This window comes from Bos mutus, chromosome 9, assembly GCF_027580195.1.
Source record: "Bos mutus isolate GX-2022 chromosome 9, NWIPB_WYAK_1.1, whole genome shotgun sequence".
Classification (NCBI taxonomy): Eukaryota; Metazoa; Chordata; class Mammalia; order Artiodactyla; family Bovidae; genus Bos; species Bos mutus.
The window spans coordinates 76,433,023-76,453,334 of record NC_091625.1 but is presented as its reverse complement, the minus strand read 5'-3'; the positions used below and the strand labels follow the sequence as shown (position 1 = coordinate 76,453,334).

General features: G+C 44.8%; 2 protein-coding genes across 3 annotated transcripts in view; one reads left to right on the top strand and one right to left on the bottom strand.

The window, feature by feature from the left end:
* Window positions 1-7,045: 7,045 nt before the first annotated feature.
* Window positions 7,046-7,969, bottom strand: LOC138989149 (basic salivary proline-rich protein 4). The gene has a single exon (XM_070376457.1). It carries the CDS (start codon window positions 7,967-7,969, stop codon window positions 7,046-7,048), a length of 924 nt encoding a protein of 307 aa, XP_070232558.1.
* Window positions 7,545-20,312, top strand: part of NHSL1 (NHS like 1) — a 257,856-nt gene continuing 245,088 nt past the window's right edge. Inside the window, exon 1 of one of the 2 annotated variants that reach the window (XM_070376756.1) lies at window positions 7,545-8,250. In XM_070376756.1, coding sequence (XP_070232857.1) covers window positions 7,968-8,250 — 283 coding nt within the window. In that variant the 5' untranslated portion in view covers window positions 7,545-7,967. The remainder of the gene's footprint in view (window positions 8,251-20,312) is intronic. The other variant, XM_070376758.1, reaches the window with a different exon arrangement.

The window sequence follows — 20,312 nt, the reverse complement described above, 5'->3', positions numbered from 1 at the left end:
TGTAAAGTGGGTACAATAAAACTTGCCTTCAGATTACATGAGGATCAAGTGAGATAATAGGCACACATGCCCCAGTGCTCAGAATGCTCAGAAATACAATGCTCTGTCTCTTTTCTCTCCCTTGGTGAGATTCCCTAGAGACCCAGGCTCCTTGCTTCTGTGCAATTTTGAGAAAGTCACTCATCTTGCTGAATCTACTTGTTCATCTCAAAAAATGGAAGCAATCTTACTATGCTCCTGTGTTGTGAGGATGAAAATGGCCCTGAGGAAGCTTCTGGAGGCGGCACCATCAATTTTTGTTGACTCTAAATCTTATCTACTTCCTGAGATTTACTTCTCACCCCCTATGAACATCTGCCCCAGGCATATTTTCCAGCCTCTTCTCACTTGAGCATTAGGTTCTAACTACTTGTTGGATGTTGTCTGGATCATCTGCCAACAGGCATAATTATTTTTAACTTGTTATAGTCACAACTCATCTATGATCTCCTTCATATCTTATATAGCTGGCAAACTCTTTCTCCTGACCCCTACTTTCCCTGGTGGCAGCCCCTTCTCTTTCCTCTCACTGTGCTGGTTATTTTCTATTTGCTCTCTATCCCCTCACCTGAGCATCTCTCAGCATCTTTCCGTCTCCCTTGCCAACTGGCTCCTCATTGTAATTCTTCATTCACAAGGGGGGAAAACGGCCAATGTTCTATTGGAGAACACATCCGTGATTCCACTATACTGGAAGCTAAGGTGACCTTCTTGGTTATTCAGGGCTCCTCTTGCCACTGGAGCTATTGGTCACTTACTAAGGAGAAATTTGGTTGTTGCTACACAAAACAGTCAATGGAAAACTGTTGTCATCAGAACAACAGGATGCTGCAGGGATGAAGTTTTGTTTTGCCCTGACATATGCTGACCAAGAGTAAAGAGAACAGGGAGTGGATGGTAGAAGATGGGAGTTGCAGTTATCAGTTAGACCCCATGATTAGCTATAGAGGTGGCTGCATAACTTATACTGATTTTGTCTTTATCTTCCTCCTTTCCTGCTTCCCCATATGAGGTACTAAAGTTAGACAACACTGCAGGTTAGATCCTGCTCAGAACAAACCTGAATTGATATCACCCTGAGGCTGATAATAGCTAGGGGTGTTTTCCACACTGGGGACAGAGTTTCTTCATTTGAGGGATGAGTAAAAAGGGATACTGAGGAGCAAAAATGTGGGTTGTTCTGATTAACCTCCATATGCATCTGCTCCCCTCTGCCCACCCCATCTATTACCTGATCTGTTCTAGCCTGGAATATTGGGCTGGCTTCCCAGCAATGGGAAGTAAGGCAAGAAATTGACAGGGAGGGAGAAGAGAGGTTGAGCTATTTCTCCCCTGCTTCCTTCCTGGTCAGGGGCTATATTTTGGCAGTTAATGCACTTTTTTAGGTTGCAGGGGACCTCTTCTTCTTCATGGTCCCAGCTCATATGGTGCTTGGTGAACACTTCCTTCCCCTTGGCTTTTTTTTCAGGTCAGGTTCCATGAGAAACAGACTCCAGCATTCTGTCTGTAGGAGGCCTGGCGAGTGAGTGCTCTTGGAGTTGCCACTGGGGGTGGGGAGATGAGGGAAGCAGGACTGGGCAGAATGAGCTGGGATGACCCTGCAGTTGTCAGATGGGGGTGTGCAGGGAAGGGGGCCAAGTGGGCGGGTCTTTGTAACTCCAAGTAGACCAGTTATTGGGTGTATTAAAGGACGTGTCTTCAGTAAGAAGGTTCTTTTACTGGAGGATAAGTCCCAAAGAGAGATTTGGCTAATGCTGGTTGGCCATCAGTAATCCCAGCTGCTAATGGATGAGGTCAGTCCTGGAGGGGAATCAGGGTGGTGTTCCCCTGACACCCCTCAAACCCAGGTGGCCCAAAGACTAGTCCCTGGGGGTTTCGACATCCATTGTTGCCTCTCTTAACCTGCTCACACCTGTAATATTGTCTTTTGATTCAGTTCTCTTAATTGAAGTATCTGAGGTTGATTTATTTCCTTTCAGAGCCCTGACTAATATACATATTTATTTTAAAATAACCTGAATATATAAATACAAACTCTCACGTATTCTGGGAGTACGGTACCTGATATTAAAGCAGACCCTATCTGGCTGGGGAGGTGAGGGCAGGCTTAGTCAAGGAAGTGATGTGAGTGAGCATCTGAAGGGGGCACCAAGGTAACTATGAAGAGGAGACGAGGTAGGGGAGGGGAAAGGAAGGCGAGATCTTTAACTGAAGAAAACTTTGAATTTGTACATCCAACCCACCCAACTAACAGGTAAGGACTAAGTGGCTGGGAGAGTGGAAGCAGGAAACAGGGGCTGGAGAGAAAGGCAGGACCACACCCTCACAGCTTTAAGCCCCTTATTAAGGGTAATCCTAGAGATTTTGGAAAAGCTTTGAAGGTTTTTGGGCCATAATCAGAATTGCATTTGAAGAAGATCTCTCTGGCTAATCAAAGACCAGTGCCATTTTTAATTTGGGGAAAATTACCACTTGCCTGCCATTTTTTGTTAAAAGCGGAAGACTCTTTTGGGTTCATAGAAGTCTCCGAACTGGCTAGGTAGAAATTTCTATCAGTTGGCAAATCCGCCACATGAACTGCAGTATTTCATGGACAGAATGTTACATGGTACACCCACTGTGCCTGTTGTTTCTTTTTCACATGATGATAATTCGTTGCTCTTTTCCCTACTGGTAAGCGATACTAAGAGTTTATCAACCATTAGCCTTTTCATACAATAACAATTTGTACTCTATATCAAAAAGTTGGAAAGTACTGTATACTCTATCAGGACTTCTGATTTTGATTTCCACTCATTTTTGGAGTCTTTAAAAAGTATACAAACATCTACCTCTTTGGTCTTGGAATTGATTGAATAGGGTTTCTCTTTATTCTCTCTTCAGGTTAATTCAGGTTAATGGAAAAGTGTGAATACAGAATATTAGTCATGGTTTCATGTACAGATATAGCTTAGGACCTCAGGGCTCCTTTCTGCTTTCTCAGTTCTTGTTGACCATTGAGCAGAGATGAACAGAATCAAGGCTGAGCCTGGTCCCTTGCCGAATTTATGAATGGAGAATGCGGGGTGATGGCCACATAGGACCAACCAACAGGAGTGCTGTGACCAGAGCCCAGAACGCTTGCCTCACCTAGTGTTTCTATCCTGTTACCCTTCCCAGCAGCCCCTGCCTCACCCAGAAAGGTCCCAGACTGGGACCTGGGAGTTTAATATGCCATTGCTTTTTGCTTGAAGTAATTCAGGCATGAAAAGTCTTTCAATCTAAATAATTAACCTAAAAATAGTCATCTCATTGGGCTGATATTTTTGAATTGTGTCCCTTAAAAAGGTATGTTGAATCCTATCCCCCAGTGCCTCAGACTGTGACTTTACTTGGCAGTAGGGTCTTGGCAGATGTAATATATAAGACAAAGTCTTACTGGACTGCAGGTGTGCATGCTAAGTTGCTTCAGTTGTGTCTGACTCTTTGTGACTCTATGGACTGTAGCCCACTAGGCTCCTCTGTCCAAGGGATTCTCCAGGCAAGAACACTGGAGTGGGTTGCTATGCCCTCTTCCAGGGCATCTTCACAGCCCAGGGATCAAATCTGTGTCTGTCTCCAGCATTGACAGGTGTGTTCTTTACCACTAGCGCCACCTGGGAAGCCCTCTTACTGGAGTAGGGTGGGCCCTGGGCCCTTAATCCTATATGCCTGGTGTCCTCAGAAGATGGGGAGAGGCACAAAAACATATGGGGAGAACGTGGCCATGGCAGCAGCAATTGGATTGGTGCATCCACCTCTAAGTGAAGGAAACCAAAGATTGTTGGCAAATACAGAAACTAGAAGAGGAAAGAGAGGATTCTTCTCGACAGGTTCAGAGGGAGCAGGGCCCTGCTGACACCTTGATTTCATCTTTCTAGCTTCTAGAACAGTGAGACAATAAAGTTCTGTTGTTTTAAGGCCTCTAGTTTGTAATTTGTTATGGCAGCCTAGGAAACTATATTAGTTGGTGTCAATTTTTATCATAAACCCTGAGGTAAAGGCCCATATTTATTATCATTTAAGGTTTGAGTCCTTTTTGATTAAGATTTAAGGACTTCCCAGGTGGCTCAATGGTAAAGAATCCACTTGCCAATAAAGGAGATGCAGGAGACATGGGTTTGATCCCTGGGTCAAAAAGATTCCCTGGAGAAGGAAATGGCAACCCACTACAGTATTCTCGTCTGGAAAATTCCATGGACAGAGAAGCCTGGTGGGTTACAGTCCATGGGGTCTCAAAGAGTCAGGCGCCACTCAAGCAACTGAGTGTGCATCATTAAAGATAGATTTTAAGTTTTGCCTTTTGGATAATTATCAAGAAGACATAGTTGATGCAGTTTGCTTGCCTTTCTTACTAAGGACATTTCCTTTCGCCATTCACATAATCATAAGTCATTGTTCTGAGATTTCATATTTGGTGCCCCCTTCTCTAATGGTGACGTTCTTACCTGTTTTTTTTTCCCCCCAATATTTCTCTGCAGCCACTTTTCAGGGCCATTCCATGAAGTCCTGGGCCAACCCAGGACTACATGCTTGAAACTCTCCCATGGAACTCAGGCCATTTATTTAATTTGTCCACTGCATTCTTTAATCGAATGCATACTCCACAGTCAACCTTTTAATGATGGTCTTAATTGTGACCTTGATCCCCCTGAAATTCCCACTGTGCTAATTTGCAACCATGTGCTCTGCTTCGGGGCTTCTAGAGTGCAGGGAAAGTTAGATCCATGTACCTCTTACTCAAGCCATCCAGTTCACCCAAGCTCTTATTCAGTAATTTTTATATTCACCACTTGTTGAGTTGCTAAGAAACTCCTCACCGTTTCCTCTTTCTTATATCCGCTCCAAACAGATGATTTTTGCTCTCTCCTTATTGGACACCTAGGCCATCTGGCAACTTCATTTGTATTCTTGATCTCATCCTTCCATACTCACTGAATTCTCTCCAGAATCTTCAATCCCTTGATCACCCACTACTTTTTCTCTTCATAAATTCCTATGCATTTGACTGAAGTAAAAGGAAAATTCACCCCACAGGAGTTTAGCTAGTGCTTCTCAAACTGTAAAATACATCTGAATCACCTGGGGAGCTTGTTAAACTAGATACAGTCAGTCTGAGGCCTGAGATTCTGTAGGTCTAACAAGATCACAGGTGATGCTATTGTTCCTGGTCCCCAGACCACAAGGATTTACCTTTTTAAGCGCATATATGTTGTGTGTCGTCACTTCAGTTGTGTCTGACTCTGCAATTCTATGGACAGTTGCCTGCCAGGCTCCTCTGTCCATGGGATTCTCGGGCACAAATGCTGGAGTGGATTCCCACGTCCTCCTCCAGGGGATCTTCCCAACCCAGGGATCGAACCTGTCTCTTATGTCTCCTGCACTGGCAGGTGGGTTCTTTACCACTAGTGCCAGCTGGGAAGCACTTAAGTGCATAACGGTCATCCTTATGGGGTAAGTGCAGCATTTGCATGATGGCTTCTTTCTCCAGGGCTGTCTCTCATGGCCTTGAGATCCTGCCACTGTTAAAGACATCCCATCATGATCTGAGTACATTCAAAGGCAGGAGGCAGGGTTTGACCAGAGAGGGGAGAATGAGAGAGCCTTCTTTTCTTTCTTGTCTCATCAAGGAGGTGAATATTTCTTGAAGCCTCCCACTTCGCCTTAAAATTTATTGGCTTATAGTTGAGTCACACCTGACCACTAACTGTCAGACCAGGATGGGACAGAAAGATTATGACTTATTTCAGAGGCTGGACATACCAGTACACAAGCCGAATTCTGTCAGCAGCAAGGAGGGTGGGGATGGCCCACTGAGGTGGGCAGTGTCATGGTTCTCATAGTGGCATCTTGAGCTAGACCCGGTTTTCAAGCATTTATTTAAGGGAAAAATGTTTTAATAGTATTGCTTCATCTAATTAGTTTTTGAGCATCTTTTCATGTTTTCTCTATGAATATTCCAATATCTACTCATGTTCTAACACTGTGAATATACAAAAAAAAAAAAAAAGCCACTGAATTGTATACCTTAAATAGGTGAATTGTAGGCTTGTGAATTCAGCACGTTATTTCTGGTCCCTTGCACTGGGAGCACCCTAATGGGTGGGAAGGATTCAGCTTTGGTGACTGTACTTTTATTTCTAGCCCATGCTCCACACACAGGCGCTCAGCAAATATTTCTTGTGGCAATCGCACACTTTTATACTGTAACTGATGTTTATACAGTGCTTCATAAATTTCAAAGCATTTTTTTTTCAGGGACAGCAGCAGTTCCTTTGTGCCTCAGAACACCTCAAAGGTGGTCAGAGTGGGTGATTATGAGATTGTTATTCGTCCCTATTGTGAAAAATGATCAGTTGTACAACAAGGGAAAAAGACCAAAACCCATTTCTGTTCACTAACTTTGATCTGAGGGGCTCTCTCAGGACTGTTGGTCTTGCACTCATATCTCTCAGAGAAAGGGGAGCCACTTTGTAGTACAATCAGCACTGATCTGGGAGACTGATTCCCAAACTACAGCCCAACAGCACGGCAATTCGGGTCACTTGGGGGGCAAAACTAAAGAACCGAGATTCCTTTGCTGAGCAAACATCGCGATGAGGCCAGTGCGATTTTGGCTTTGGGGTATTGGACACCTCAAATGCTTCTAACCAGAAGGTTTGAGTTAGTGGGGTGTTCTATGGCTATGACCTCAATGGCATTTAACTAAACGTCTTCCAGGTACATAATTCAGGGTTCTAGGTTCTGATCCGTCCCTTATCCCCTTCAGCTCCCCACTTTTCCAACACACACACACACACACATGCCTGGGGGAAGAAACCCAGGTTCGGCACATTTCAGCCAGGACCTTTCCAGATGGAGGGGAGGGAGGCAAGGGAGGAGCCATCTTGCCAACAAACACTTGAAGCCCCCCTGCAAAAAGAAATCCTTAGAGTCCTCCTCGTCCCCCTAATTAGGAGGCGCGCACTCCTTGTCTGCTACAAAACCACTAGCCACTGGATGATCTAACGATGTCCACCACAGCAGCCCGGAAGCCTTGGCCGCTTTCCAGTGGGGGGACTGGAGAAATCCTGGGGACCCACAGAGGCCCCGAGATGTCCCCGCGGGGGCGGGGGCGCGCTGACCTGGGCCTCGCGGGCAGGAGCGCAGGTGAGCAGCCGCAGCTGGGCTTGCCGCCTCCGCCCCCGCGGCGCCCACCCCTCCCCGCACTGGGCCCGGGGCGGTCGAGGGCTCTGTCCAGCCGCCGGGAGGCTCTGGCGGGAAGTGTGGCAGCGACATCGGAGACCCGGGACCCTGCGACAGTGCCCGGCCGGCCAGGGTGCGCCCAGGCGTGGGGCCACCACCTCCCCGCGGGCGCCGGGCGCGGCGGCCGCGGGAGCCGCAGGTGGTTCCCCGGGCCGGCCCTTTTCTCCTCCCCCTTTCCTTTCTCTCGCCTCCCCTCCCTCTTGCCCGGTGTCGGCGGCACTTCCCCCGCTTCCTCCTCCCTCTCCAATCGGGAGGGAGGGAAGGAGCCGCCGGCTCTTTCCTGCCTCCCTGCAAACTTCAGCGGGACTCGCGTCTCCAACTCGCCGCCGCGCCCCCAGCTCGGCAGCTGCTCCTCGAACTTCCTCTGGCCGCGCGGCTCGGGAGCCCGGGCGGCTGGAAGGTCGCAGCCGGGCGCCAGGCGGCCGCCGCTCGGACCCTCCGGAGCCCTTCCCTGCGGCTCCCCGGGCGGCCGCCTCTCCCCTCTTCGCTGCCCGCCCGTCGGTCCGTCCAGCCCGCTCGCCTCGCTGCTCCCCGGCGGGCAGGAGCCCTGCCGGCCCTCGGCGCCCCGCCGCCGCCCGGACTTTTCTTTGTGTTGGATGCGGACTCGCGCCCCGCGCAGACTGGGGCTGGACTGAGCGCCGCGCTCCCGCGCCGCCCCCCCGGCCATGCCCTTCCACCAGAGGACCGTGGAGCCCGCGCGGCTGCGCCGGCCCGAGGCGGCCGGGGCGGCGGGCGCGCCGCTCTTCCGCTCGCTGGAGCAGGTCAGCTCGCACGCCCTGGTCTGCCTGCTGGCGCAGCTCGCCGACCTGTCGCGCTGCGCCGGGGACATCTTCGGCGAGCTCGAGGGCCAGGCGGCTGCCCTGGGCCGCCGCACCGCCGCGCTGCACTGCCGCCTCGACGCCCTGCACGCCGCCACCGCGCGCCTGGACCACCGCCGAGTGAAAATCCGTGAGTGGAGGGAGGCTCGGGGGAAGGGAACGAGGCGGGGAGGCGCCCGGCCGGCTGCTCCCTCTCGCCCCCTGGCGGCTCCGGGCCGGCTCTCGGGAGTCCGCGCTGAGCCTCGGAGCCACCCGCCCGCGCGAGGGTCGGGCTCCCGAGTGGGGATGGCGTGATCCGAGACCCGGTGGCCGTGCAGGTGGCGGGCGCGCGCGGCGCTCTCGGGTTCCGAAGGTTGCTGGCCGCCTCGATGGAGTGGGCGCCCTGATGGCTTTGGGCTGTCCGTCTCTCCGGTCCTTCTCTCTGTGTAGGAGGCTGAGAGGAGCCCCCGAGGCGCTGTCGGCAGAGGAGGAGCCAAGGTCGTGGGAAAAGGGTCAGAGGAAGGTAGCCTGTTGGAGGAACCAGGGTACTGGATGGGTATGGATTTATGATGATTCTAGTCCTCGAGACTTCAGGAGGATCCGTTTTTGAAAATCTCAAAAGTTCTCAGAGAGTGTTGGGGCTGCTGGTCACTTCTCTGACCGGTGCTCTTAAAAATAAAAGTGTGCTTTTAGTTCAGGGTTTTCTCTTTTGGTGCTAATTCTTGCCGACCCCTAGCCGCTTCGCCGACCAGTTCTTTGTAATTCAGGGGTCCTTGACTTTGTACTGAGATTCAAAATCCCAATCGTCCTTGTCTGACCTCCTCCAACCCTGAAAATCAAGTATCTGTCCCTAGGTAGTGATCTCTTCATGCAAGCATTTCAGTTCAGTAGTTTAACTAGCTCTAGTGAATGAAGTAACTGGAATTTCCTGCTGGCCCAAAATAGAGAAACTTTCAGCGTGATGTTTGTGTGGTTTCTCCCCTTTTGGTAGGTGGACTTGATCATAATCCTAAGCGTGAAGAGTAAAGTGGAGATGGATTGCAGGGTGGGAGGGGAGGTGTAACACACGGCCTAGATTTCAGCAGCTCAGGATGAAATACTATGTCTCTTCGAATCACTTCATATGCAATCTTGAATAGCTGGTTTTAATTTTTTTTTCTCCTTCCTAGAGAAGCTTAACTCTATTTTACCACCTTACAACTGGAAGAGTTCATTTTTAGTACTTTAATACCAGTGAGATTGCTTGTTGTCATACATCTTTCTCCAAGTTGTGAAGTTCCCATGTAATGGTTTTACATTTTACAGTTCATCTCTTTGATATTGCTGTCAACACATCCTTATAAGTTGTGGGCTGTTCCCACCAGGGGAGAGTTCCCTGTATCCCGACGCTGCCCTCTAAAAAAAGTCAGAGAAGAAGAAAAATCAGTCTCAAAATTGTTGGACCTAAGTAGAATATATCTACTTAAAGTGAATAATGACCTCATGCATTAGGATATACTGTCTTAGTAAAATGTCCTGGTCATCCCGTAATCACGTGTTGCTTCTATACCTTTCCCATGTAGTGTCTGTGTGTAGGTGAAGGAGCATTTCATCCTTGAGGAATGCTGTGATGAGGCAGAGCTGATTGGTAGGTGAACTGATCCATTGTGGGAATTGAAAGACTAGAAAAAACTCCCTGAAGGTTCAGAACTCCTTCTTTTGACAGTTTTGTTTTACATTTAAATGTATCACTTTTCTCTCTTTTCATAGATATGCACCAATAGCTAAGGTTTGCAGCCAAATCCCCCCCAATTCCCTGAGTTAACTAAGGTCATCCTAATTAGTGACTAAAATAACTCTTTTTAAAAACTTTTCACAAGTTTCTTTGTATCTTTGATTTCATCCCAGGAAATCTGGCTCATTTTTTTTTTTTTTTAAATGATGGAGATATAAGGCTTTTATTGAATATAAGTATGTCTGAGAGTAGAAGTACAAATGTAGAGAAGAAAGCTGAACTATAAACATGTTTCTGTGGTTTTTCACCTTCACCCACTTAACTTTTTTATATGCTAAAATGAGTTGAAACATTATGCATTCATCTTATTTAGACTCAGGTAAGATTTTTCTTCTTTTTTAAAATGTCTTATTTCTGTGTAAAAGCTACATTTTGAAGTCATTTTTGTCCCTTTTTAGTCAGGTGTAGAGAATAACATGTTCCATTAGAATGGAGGCACAGACATTTAGACTTGGAACCGACTGTAAAGGTCATCTCTTTCATTAACGCGTAACACGGGAGTCCAAGAGAGTCGAAGTGATTAAGGCCAGGTTAGGTGGTGGGCTAATGCCACAGGCAGGCCTGGAGCCCAGACCTTCTGATTGGCTCACCTGCTGACCCATTGCATATATCCCATCCCTTTTAGGGTCATGTGGGAATGGGGAAAAGTTTAGATACATTTCATAAACCGTCCCAAGGATAATGATGACTGTTAATATCATCCTTCTTGTCAGATAAACCTTGTTAATGAGTCTCCCAAGGAGCAAGCAACAACTAACAGTTGATCAGAAGCCAGAGTGTAGCAGTGGTGTGTGTATATTTCACTGCCTGATGGCTCTCTACATATCAGAGGTGAGCTAACTGTTGAAAAAACGGATACACTTTATCTTTTCAATATAGAAGCAGCATTTTAGTCCTGTGGGCCAGCCCCCTGCCTCAGTTCTGAGAAGTATCTGGTCAAGTTTGCCATTCCTCACAATCTCATAGGTAGTCATCCAAAATAATTTTTTGTCATGATTGAGGATAACACACTTGACTTTTTTTCTCCTGCTTATTCTTCAAGACTCTCCTAATGCTTCCTCTGACACTACCAGGTTGGAGGGAGAGTTCCCATGGTATCCAGTATGGACATCTCTTTTGTACCTCCGTCCCCACATTTACCAGTATGGGCTGAAATCTATTCATTTCTGCTCCCCTCTGCTAGATAGCAAGCTCCTAGGGTCAAGGGTGGCTGTATCTTTGTGTTTTAAAGTTTAAAACTGTGTCTGGAATGCACTACCTCAGTTGACATTTGAACTGAACTAATATTTAGTCTCTTAGTGCTCAGTGTCAGCAAGAATCATTACAAAACCTTTGGGAGGGACTGGTATACTGACTGCTGCAAGTCTGCAGAACGAGACAATTACTCTAAAAGCAAATGAAAAAGTAAACTCTCTACCTCTTTAAGGTTATGAGCTTAACCACCAGAAAACTTCTTCCCATAGAAGTCAAATGTCATTAATTTTTGCTGACAAAATAAGTTCCCATTGAAGATAGTGACAGTGGTCAGAAATGTGGGTGGTTACATCTTGGCTCTGTAAACAATCAGAACAGACTTTTCTTTGCAGAAATCAGTATACACTCAACCTCACAGCCCTGTTTTATTTTTAAACCCTGTGTGATTTGTTTCTTTTTATAATTAGTAATAACATTACACTATGTAGCACTTTTATAATTGAAAGAGTGTTTTTCACATCCATTATTTGATTCAAAACCTGGTGAGGTAGGAGGGCCAGGTTGTAGTGTCTGTTTTATAGACAAATGGAAGTTCTGGAATTAGTAAGAGGTATATACAGACAGACAAACGAGTCTTCTGATTTTAGTCCCATACTTCACCTTAACAGTGCTTCCTGGGTGAATACGAAATGTAATTGTTGAAACAGAATAGGAAAAAAGATGATTTGTTGGCTTTTTTCCCCTTATGGTTCCAGAAAAGTAGATTGTTCTCCCCCTCAGAAGATTCTAGAAGTGTTCTAAGTTCAGGTAGGTTTGCTGTGTTGCACAACTCTAGGGAGCACCATTCATCCGTTAGTATTCGCTAGCTGTGTTTCCATGGGGTATGTGTGGTTCTCAGCGTGTGCATCCGCACATGACAGCCTTGGTAGAATGTATACAGTTTTTATAGGTGAGATAAGTGGTAGTCAAGATAGCTAGCCAGCAGAAAGATTGTATGAGCACTATTTTTACATAAACAAGTTTGGGTTTATAGTGTCTGTATTAGGCAGACACTGTGGCCTAATACTCTCTGGGTGATGCATGTTGTCCTACCTCACAATGACTGTTCCCCTGACCCAACCAGAGGGTTGACTGGTCCTGATGTCAGAACATCTTTGCTTCTTCCTCAGAATGAACCTTTCATGCAGGGCGCTTGTCAATTCAGAAGACAGAGTAGAGACTTGACTGCATTTTTAAGAGCAGGTTGTGTGATGGTTTTTTGTGCCTGCATGCCTGCTGATTAATGTTTGTTATTTCTGGTGAAATTGGCATTAGACTTGCTTTCATTGAAACATACCACATACTAGGGAGGATGTTGGTGTGGAAATGAGGTCTCCACCCACCTCTAATCCCTGGATGGTCCCTGCTGCTGCTGCTAAGTCACTTCAGTCGTGTCCAACTCTGTGTGACCCCATAGATGGCAGCCCACCAGGCTCTCCCATCCCTGGAATTCTCCAGGCAAGAACACTGGAGTGGGTTGCCATTGCCTTCTCCAATGCATGAAAGTAATGTATTAATAGAAACTGACAGCTGAGTGACCAGATTGTACCTCAGGTTAAGGAGACTGCATGAGATGAAGCAGTGTTTCTCATACTAGCCAGACCTTAAGAACTGCCTGGAACTCTCATTAAAGTTACGAATTCCCAGACCCTTCCGAAGCCTGTTGAGCCAGAGTCTCCAGTATTTTAACAAGTACCCCTGTGTTCTTAGAGCACTGGGAGGAGTGTTAAATTAGATGGGGAAGCTCATTGGATTCAGAATCCTGAGACTTGAGTCCGACTTCACGTCTGCCATTTTCTACCGCATATTGGAGCAATTTATTCAAAACCTCCTTTCCTTGTTGGTAAAATAGAGACATTGACTAAAATAACCCCTATGAGCCTTTCCAGTTTTGGCAGTTTGTGATTCTAATGAGGGGTTCAGTTCAGTCACTCCATCGTGCCCGACTCTTTGTAACCCCATGGACTGCAGCACACTGGGCCTCCCTGTCCATCGCCAGCTCCTGGAGTTTACTCAAACTCATGTCCATTGAGTCACTGATGCCATCCAACCATCTCATCCTCTGTCATCCCTTTCTCCTCCCGCCTTCAATCTTTCCCAGCATCAGGGTCTTTTCAAATGAGTCAGTTCTTTGCATCAGGTGGTCAAAGGATTGAAGTTTCAGCTTCAGCATCAGTCCTTCCAGTGAATATTCAGGACTGATTTCTTTAGGATGGACTGGTTGGATATCTTTGCAGTCCAAGGGACTCTCAAGAGTCTTCTCCAACACCACAGTTCAAAAGCATCAGTTCTTTGGCGCTCAGTTTCTTTATAGTCCAACTCTCACATCCTTACGTGACTACTGGAAAAACCATAGCTTTGACTAGACGGACCTATGTTGGCAAAGTAATGTCTCTGCTTTTTAATATGCTGTCTAAGTTGATCATAAAGTTTCTTCCAAGGAGCAAGCGTCTTTTAGTTTCATGGTTGCAGTCACCATCTGCAGTGATTTTGGAGCCCCCTAAAATAAAGTCTGTCACTGTTTCCATTGTTTCCCCAGCTGTTTGCCATGAAGTGATGGGACCAGATGCCATGATCTTAGTTTTCTGAATGTTGAGTTTTCAAGCCAACATTTGATAACAGTGGTATCTCAGATGATTTTGTAAAAGCAACTTTGATCACTATTCTCTCTCTGACTCTTAACCTTTGTTCTGAAGTAAATTCTTTATGACCATACAGACTTTCAACTCACATTTTACCCACATGGAGTGCATGGAGTGTTACGTTTTGAGGGGTTAGTCATTTTCCAAACAGATCAGGCAGGTACTTGTTTCAAATTTGTGTATATCCTGCCCACAGTCCATTCATAGCTTCCTCTTCATCTTTGTAAAGTGTTAACATCATTTTGGAAAGAGAATTGTTTAAGTGCATTTGCCATATGTTAGATTTCTAAAAAAGAGAGTTATTTTTGAAAAAACATTATGAGCTTGTATTGTTTAAGCCAAAACATCACTCTACTCTTTGACATCTGGGTATTGAAACTATAATTATTTGGTTTAGGTAGAAATGATTTATTTAGTAATTACCTAGTTTTTCCTCTGTATAAGAGGAAGAGCCAATATTAAAATTTCATTTGTATGTATTAGGATTGGGACTAACGAATGAAAAAACTTACACAATGAGAGAGTAGTCTTTGAGAGTCTTAATATTTTGAAAGAAAATTTAGAAACAAAATTCATGCAGTGTTTTTCTCTGGCTATTATTTTAATATATTTTAAAAATCACAGTTTAAATGTAAAATAAAATGACTTGCACCTAACTAGGTACCTACTAACTTATTTATTTAGCTCTGTTTCTCCTCAAATTGGTTTATATCCTGGAGTGAATTAATTTTGCAAGGTTTAAAGTTCAAAATCAGCAGGATGGTGCCAATGGCCATCTTGCTTTCACATGTTACATTTGTGGTCTGTGATTCTAAAAAAGCGTGCTTTAGTAGCACGTCAGACAAATGTAGCAAAAGATACGGACCTTCTGTTTCTGAATGAAGGCTCTTCTGAGAAAAGGCCCTGGAGGTCCCAGCCTCAGTCCCTTTTGTTCTGAATTAAATATATCTGTGAGAGTGTTTATTAGCATCTCCTCAACAACAACAGAAAAGAGATATTGCTATCTAGGCAGCAGCACAGTTCCAGTTTCTGGTGTTGGGCTGTCTTTTTGGTGATTTGTGCTGCCTGATAATGAGGACCACTGATGTCAGGGTACTTGCTGTACGTCAGATGCTTCACTATGTACAGCAGCTTCAGAATGAGGCAGATGTTGTTGTTTGTTTGAAAGACGATGCAGCTAAGGCACAAATAACTTGTCTACATTCACAGCTAATAAGTGACAGAGCTGGGATTTGAACCCAGGCAGACTTGTGTCCAGAGCCTGTCCGAACCATTCCATGGTACTGGCTCTCCTCAAATCATGACATTCTGTACTCAGATGAGAGAAACTGACGCCAAGAGGATATGACAAAAGCCTGTCAAATATCGGAGGTTGGGGGGAGTCGTAAGTCTTTTGGCCTTCTCCTTTTTCCTTCTCTTCGTTTTGAAACCTCTCAAACTATTATCAAATAGCCAAGAAATTGGAGACATGCCTCTGAAGTACCTAGCACAGTGCCCGCACACAGCTAATGTGTGTTTAACCTTTGCTGTTGCTTTGATGACGGTGACGGCTGAGTTAGCATCTGGGTGCACGTGGATGTCCATGTACTACCTTAGGTGGCTGTTCACTGAACCTGAGAAGATAAAGCTTGGGTCAGAGATAAATACACAGCTACTTCCCATCTGAAAACCAGAGAGTTCTGCCCAGGATCTTAAAGTACCTGTAGTTCCTGAAGGAATGTGTGAAGGGTGGTGGTTTCTTTCTGCATTACAGGGATTTGGCTTGTGGGGTTGGGGATGGGGGAAGTGAGCCCTTCTCCTGGAGCCTTTGTGCAAATGTTTGGGGGCCCTGTGCACCTCCATTTCCTCCCTTCCCTTTGTAGGAACTGCAGACCCAACTGAGCTCCCACTGGGTTCTTAGCTCTAAGTGTGGATACTCAGGAGCTCAGTCATGTCTGACTCTTTGTGACCCCACGGATTGTAGCCCGCCAGGCTCCTCTGTCCATGAATACTGGAGTGGTTTGCCATTTCCTTCTCCAGGGGATCTTCTCCACCCAGGGATCAAACCTGTGTCTCCTGCATTAGCACGCGGATTCTTTACCAGTGCACCACCTGGGAAGCTCTAAGAACATCTCCTTTATCTCAGTTGCCCAGGGAGCTGTCAGAGCCTAAACCCGCTCCTACCTGATTTCATGTCCCCATTCAGAACTTGAGGGGCTCTGTTCAGATCTCAGCATTCCCTGAGCACCTTTGGGTGCAGAACAGTTGTTAGCACTATTTCATTCATCTGGTGTTTCCCACATATTCTGAGTCATCAGATGCACCAGGGCCCTGTTTAAAAACAGATTCACAGAGATTCTGGAGACTCTGAGTCAGCAAGTCTGGGGTGAGGCCAGGAACACGCCTGCCTGACAAGTACCCCCAGGTGATTCTGATTAACCAGAGTTTTGGAAACACCAGTCTGTGTTGTGGGTTAGGAATCTGGTCCATTGAAGATGGTGGGGTAGTCCTCCGTACGTGAGGTGTGTTCGGGGTTATTCTGTTAGTGCTGAGTTGCGAGGGGTACAAGGGAAATAGGTCCTTATCCGGGTAGTTTGCCACTTTGTGTGAATGATCTGATACACAAGTAAATATTAAAGAGTGGAATTAACCATTATTGATAACATTGTGCCTAGAAGGAAAATCAGTTCTGATTTCCAAATTACCAATTTAAATTGGTATCTAACTTAGAAAACCTGCCTGTAAGTTTGAAGGACAGTGGCACTCCTATACATGTAAAATACTGATTTTAGGTGTTTTTAGCTTGCTTCATCTAAAAATTATATTCTAAAACACAAATATAAACGCTTCTGGCATAAGATTTTATTCCCCCACCCTGCCCCTCTGTGAGATGGTGGGAATTTCCTTCCATTAGCATTCTTCTATTTTCACTTATTCTTCTTATTTGTTTCACAAGACATTATCTCCCCTCCCCCCAAAGAAAAACAATATCTTGCTTGAGGAGAACGGACAACTGTTTGGGGTTATTCCTACAGGGAAATCCCTTTGTTCTTTCCTCTACTTTTTACCCCTTCTGATTAAAAGCTGGGAAAGTACTGTGTGAAGGACTGTGTAGTAACTGACTGATTAACATGGCAGTAACACAAGGTAAAATATAGTGGGGGACTTTTACGTGGCTGTATTAGACATCTTATAAAAATGTCTTGAGGACTTAGCACTCAGATGAGTAGAAAAGGAGATGGAGTTAAGCGGGGGCTCTGCTGATTTGGGTTAAGTCACTCAGTCCTGTGCGAACCCAGGGACTGTAATCTACCAGGCTCCTCCATCCATGGGATTTTTCAGGCAAGAGTACTGGAGTGGGTTGCCATTTCCTTCTCCAGGGGGCTCTGCTATGCATAACTAATTTCTGCCTGGCTCTGTTGGCATCTGAGAAGCACTGTTGAGGTGCTCTGCCACTTCCCTGCTGATGGTCTGGTTCCTGTGACCACCATATGGGCACGGGTGCCTCCTTGCAGCTCTCAGGATGTTCAGCTGGTGGTATCTCAGGGAACTCCAGGCAGCCTGACTCCATAGCTGGGATTCTGTACATCTGCATTATATGAGGGCTGTGGTTGGTGGAAAATCGTGAGCAGTCCGAATAATCTTAGCATAGTTTTTCACTTAGCTTATTGAACAGGCTATCCACTTACATTACTGAAAAAAATACGCAAAAGTTATGCCTTGGGAAAGCTCACTTCTGCTTCTCTCCCCCATCTGCCTTGTCCTCCCCTCTTCCCATAAGAATAACTGCTTTTATTAGTTTCTCTGTATTCTTCCAGAATTTCTCCATGCAAGCTTAAAAATACTCTTTTCCTTCCATTTGCTATATATATAATTTCTAGATTATCTTGTTTATCCTTTAATTTCCTCATTGCCCTTTATTTGTATATATGATCAGAGTGATTACTTTCATTATTTTTCTGTATGTATTTTAAACCAGTTTCTTTTTTATTTCTGAAAGCGAAATTAGGTTTTTTTGGGGGGGTGGATCAGAGAATGCAATTGATTAGGGAAAAATAAGATTAATTAACCTTGAAATGGATTGTTAATTTAAGCACCTTCTTAAATGTTTTTTATCGTCAGTGCTTTGATTTAGGTCCATTTTAAATATAAGCCTCCCAAAAGATGAGTACGCTTTTCCTGTATTGAGAACGAAAAAGGGAGGAGGTACTTCTGTTAAATGTTTTGTAAGAACACAGTGTAAGTTAAGTTTGTTTACAAGTGGGCATTTTCTGCCTTTTATCTGGATATCCTGCATGCAGAACGCGAATTACTTCCTGACAAGGGGGGAGACTATTACTGATACAGGGTTGCATTTGAATTTCAGTGTGGAACATTTTACTCTGAGAGGGTGACTTCATTAGCTAAATAAATGCATGTGATCTGGAGGTCTGCTTGGTATTTTAACTTCACTGGGTTGGTTATAACTACCTTGAGTGCAGAGTACAATGTAGAGTGATACAGACATTTGAGTGAAGCAAATGTGGATATTTGAGTTATTTTTTTCCTGGTTGTCAGTATGCTTAAGACCAAAGATTGGTACTAAATTAGTATAGAAATTATAAACTTAAGCATTATTCATGAGGGTAGACTCAGAAACTTAATCATTGAATTACACAGCCTGCCAGTGTAGTTTAATAAAAGTACGTTGAAAAGCTTTCAACCTTGCAAAGAATGTCATCAGATAGTCCTGATTATGAGATTAGTATATATTCATCATAAATTTCAAACTTGTAAAGTACAGAGGATATAAAGAAGAAACAGCATCACAACCTGGAGTGTGCCTGTTTCCCCCTTCTTCCTTTTTTTGCTAATATGTATTGATCTATCTGGGGCTTCCCTGGTGGCTCAGATGGTAAAGAATCTGCCCCAAATCCCAGAGACCCAGGCTCGATCCTTGGGTCAGGAAGATCCTATTTATCTATCTATCTATCAGTATAATACTAGATAGCATTTTAAGAGAACAGTGGTATCACTGTCTCTATATAATTGTTGGTCCTGGTCTTTTAAAACCTAGCTATGTGAGAATTTCCGCTAGGCCGTCGACATCCAGAGGCTGTTTTAAATAGGAGAAGCATTGGAGTGCACCTCTCTGACAATGTCTCACTTTGCCTTGGCTTTCAAGTGAAGTCCTTATGATGTTTCCAGGGGCCTGTGTGTTCACACAGAGTTACCAAGAAGGATTTTTTTTTCTCCTCCTGCTTCCTAGGGTTTCTTCTCTGTGTTTAGTATTTGTGAACTCACCAGTTGTACTCATATGAGTAGTATTTAGGAGAGGATGTTTTGGAGTTCTATTCATTAGTCCAGTGGATTGTTAAGTGTTTGTTCTTATCCTCATCTGCTGGAAAAATTCATCATATTTTATATCTAAGATTGATTGCCCACAGCGACAGTTCTCTGACTCTTTACCACAAACAGATTGTTGAGTTGAAAGATAGTTGTCTCTTTCCTTATCGGTTCTTTAATTGAGTAGTGTTTCCTGTTATACTAATAAATATTATGTTGCTATTTTTCCTCTGAAATTATTTCTCTTTTCCCCTTAAAAAACAAATAAACATCTCCCTTCCCCATTCACCAGAATGGCGGTTAGATATCTGTCTCAAGATTTCTCACCTTGGCGGGTGCCTGGTCTTGGCAGCATATGGGATCTGTTTAGATTTGGCTCACCAGAATTTAAAAACAAAGGTCTGTCAAATATCTGTTGCTGCAGCTTTGGTTCTTGTTTTGTGGAAGGGTGAAGATTAACCTTGTTTCTTTTACTCTAGATGTTGGATGGTTTAGCTGAAACATTAATAGTCTATGGAAAAATAGGGGGACAGGGCAAATACACCCATGATAATGGTGACAGGGGATTAAGGTGTGAAATGAGTGAGAAAAATGCCATTAGTACATTTCAAATTCCGTTACATTTAGTAATCTAAATCTATTGCTCATAAATTGCAAAGTCCACTTAATAATTATGTTAACATCGACTGAATAACTTTTGTAGCTTACGTTTGTAGGATACTTATTGTGGTCTGGTTTCATTAATACTCAGAATAACTGTAAGAGAGACATGTCACCACCTCCACCTCCATTTTACTGAGTGGCACAGAGAGGTAATTTGCCGAGTCACAAAACTGGTATGTTGTTGAGACAAAATATGGTAAAGGTTCAGTTCAGTTCAGTCACTCAGTCGTGTCCAACTCTTTGCGACCCCATGAATTGCAGCACGCCAGGCCTCCCTGTCCATCACCAACTCCTGGAGTTCACCTAAACTCTTGTCCATCGAGTCGGTGATACCATCCAGCCATCTCAGCCTCTGTCGTCCCCTTCTCTTCCTGCCCCCAATCCCTCTCAGTGTCAGAGTCTTTTCCAATGAGTCAGCTGTTCGCATGAGGTGGCCAAAGTATTGGAGTTTCAGCTTTAGCGTCAGTCCTTCCAAAGAACACTGTGTTTAAACATTTTATGTGAATAACTTAAAGTTTTGTGAACTTTTGTTCATTTTAATATTGAAAAATTTCTGAATTTGGCTAGGGTGTGATAGCCAAATTTCTGCTTTATTCA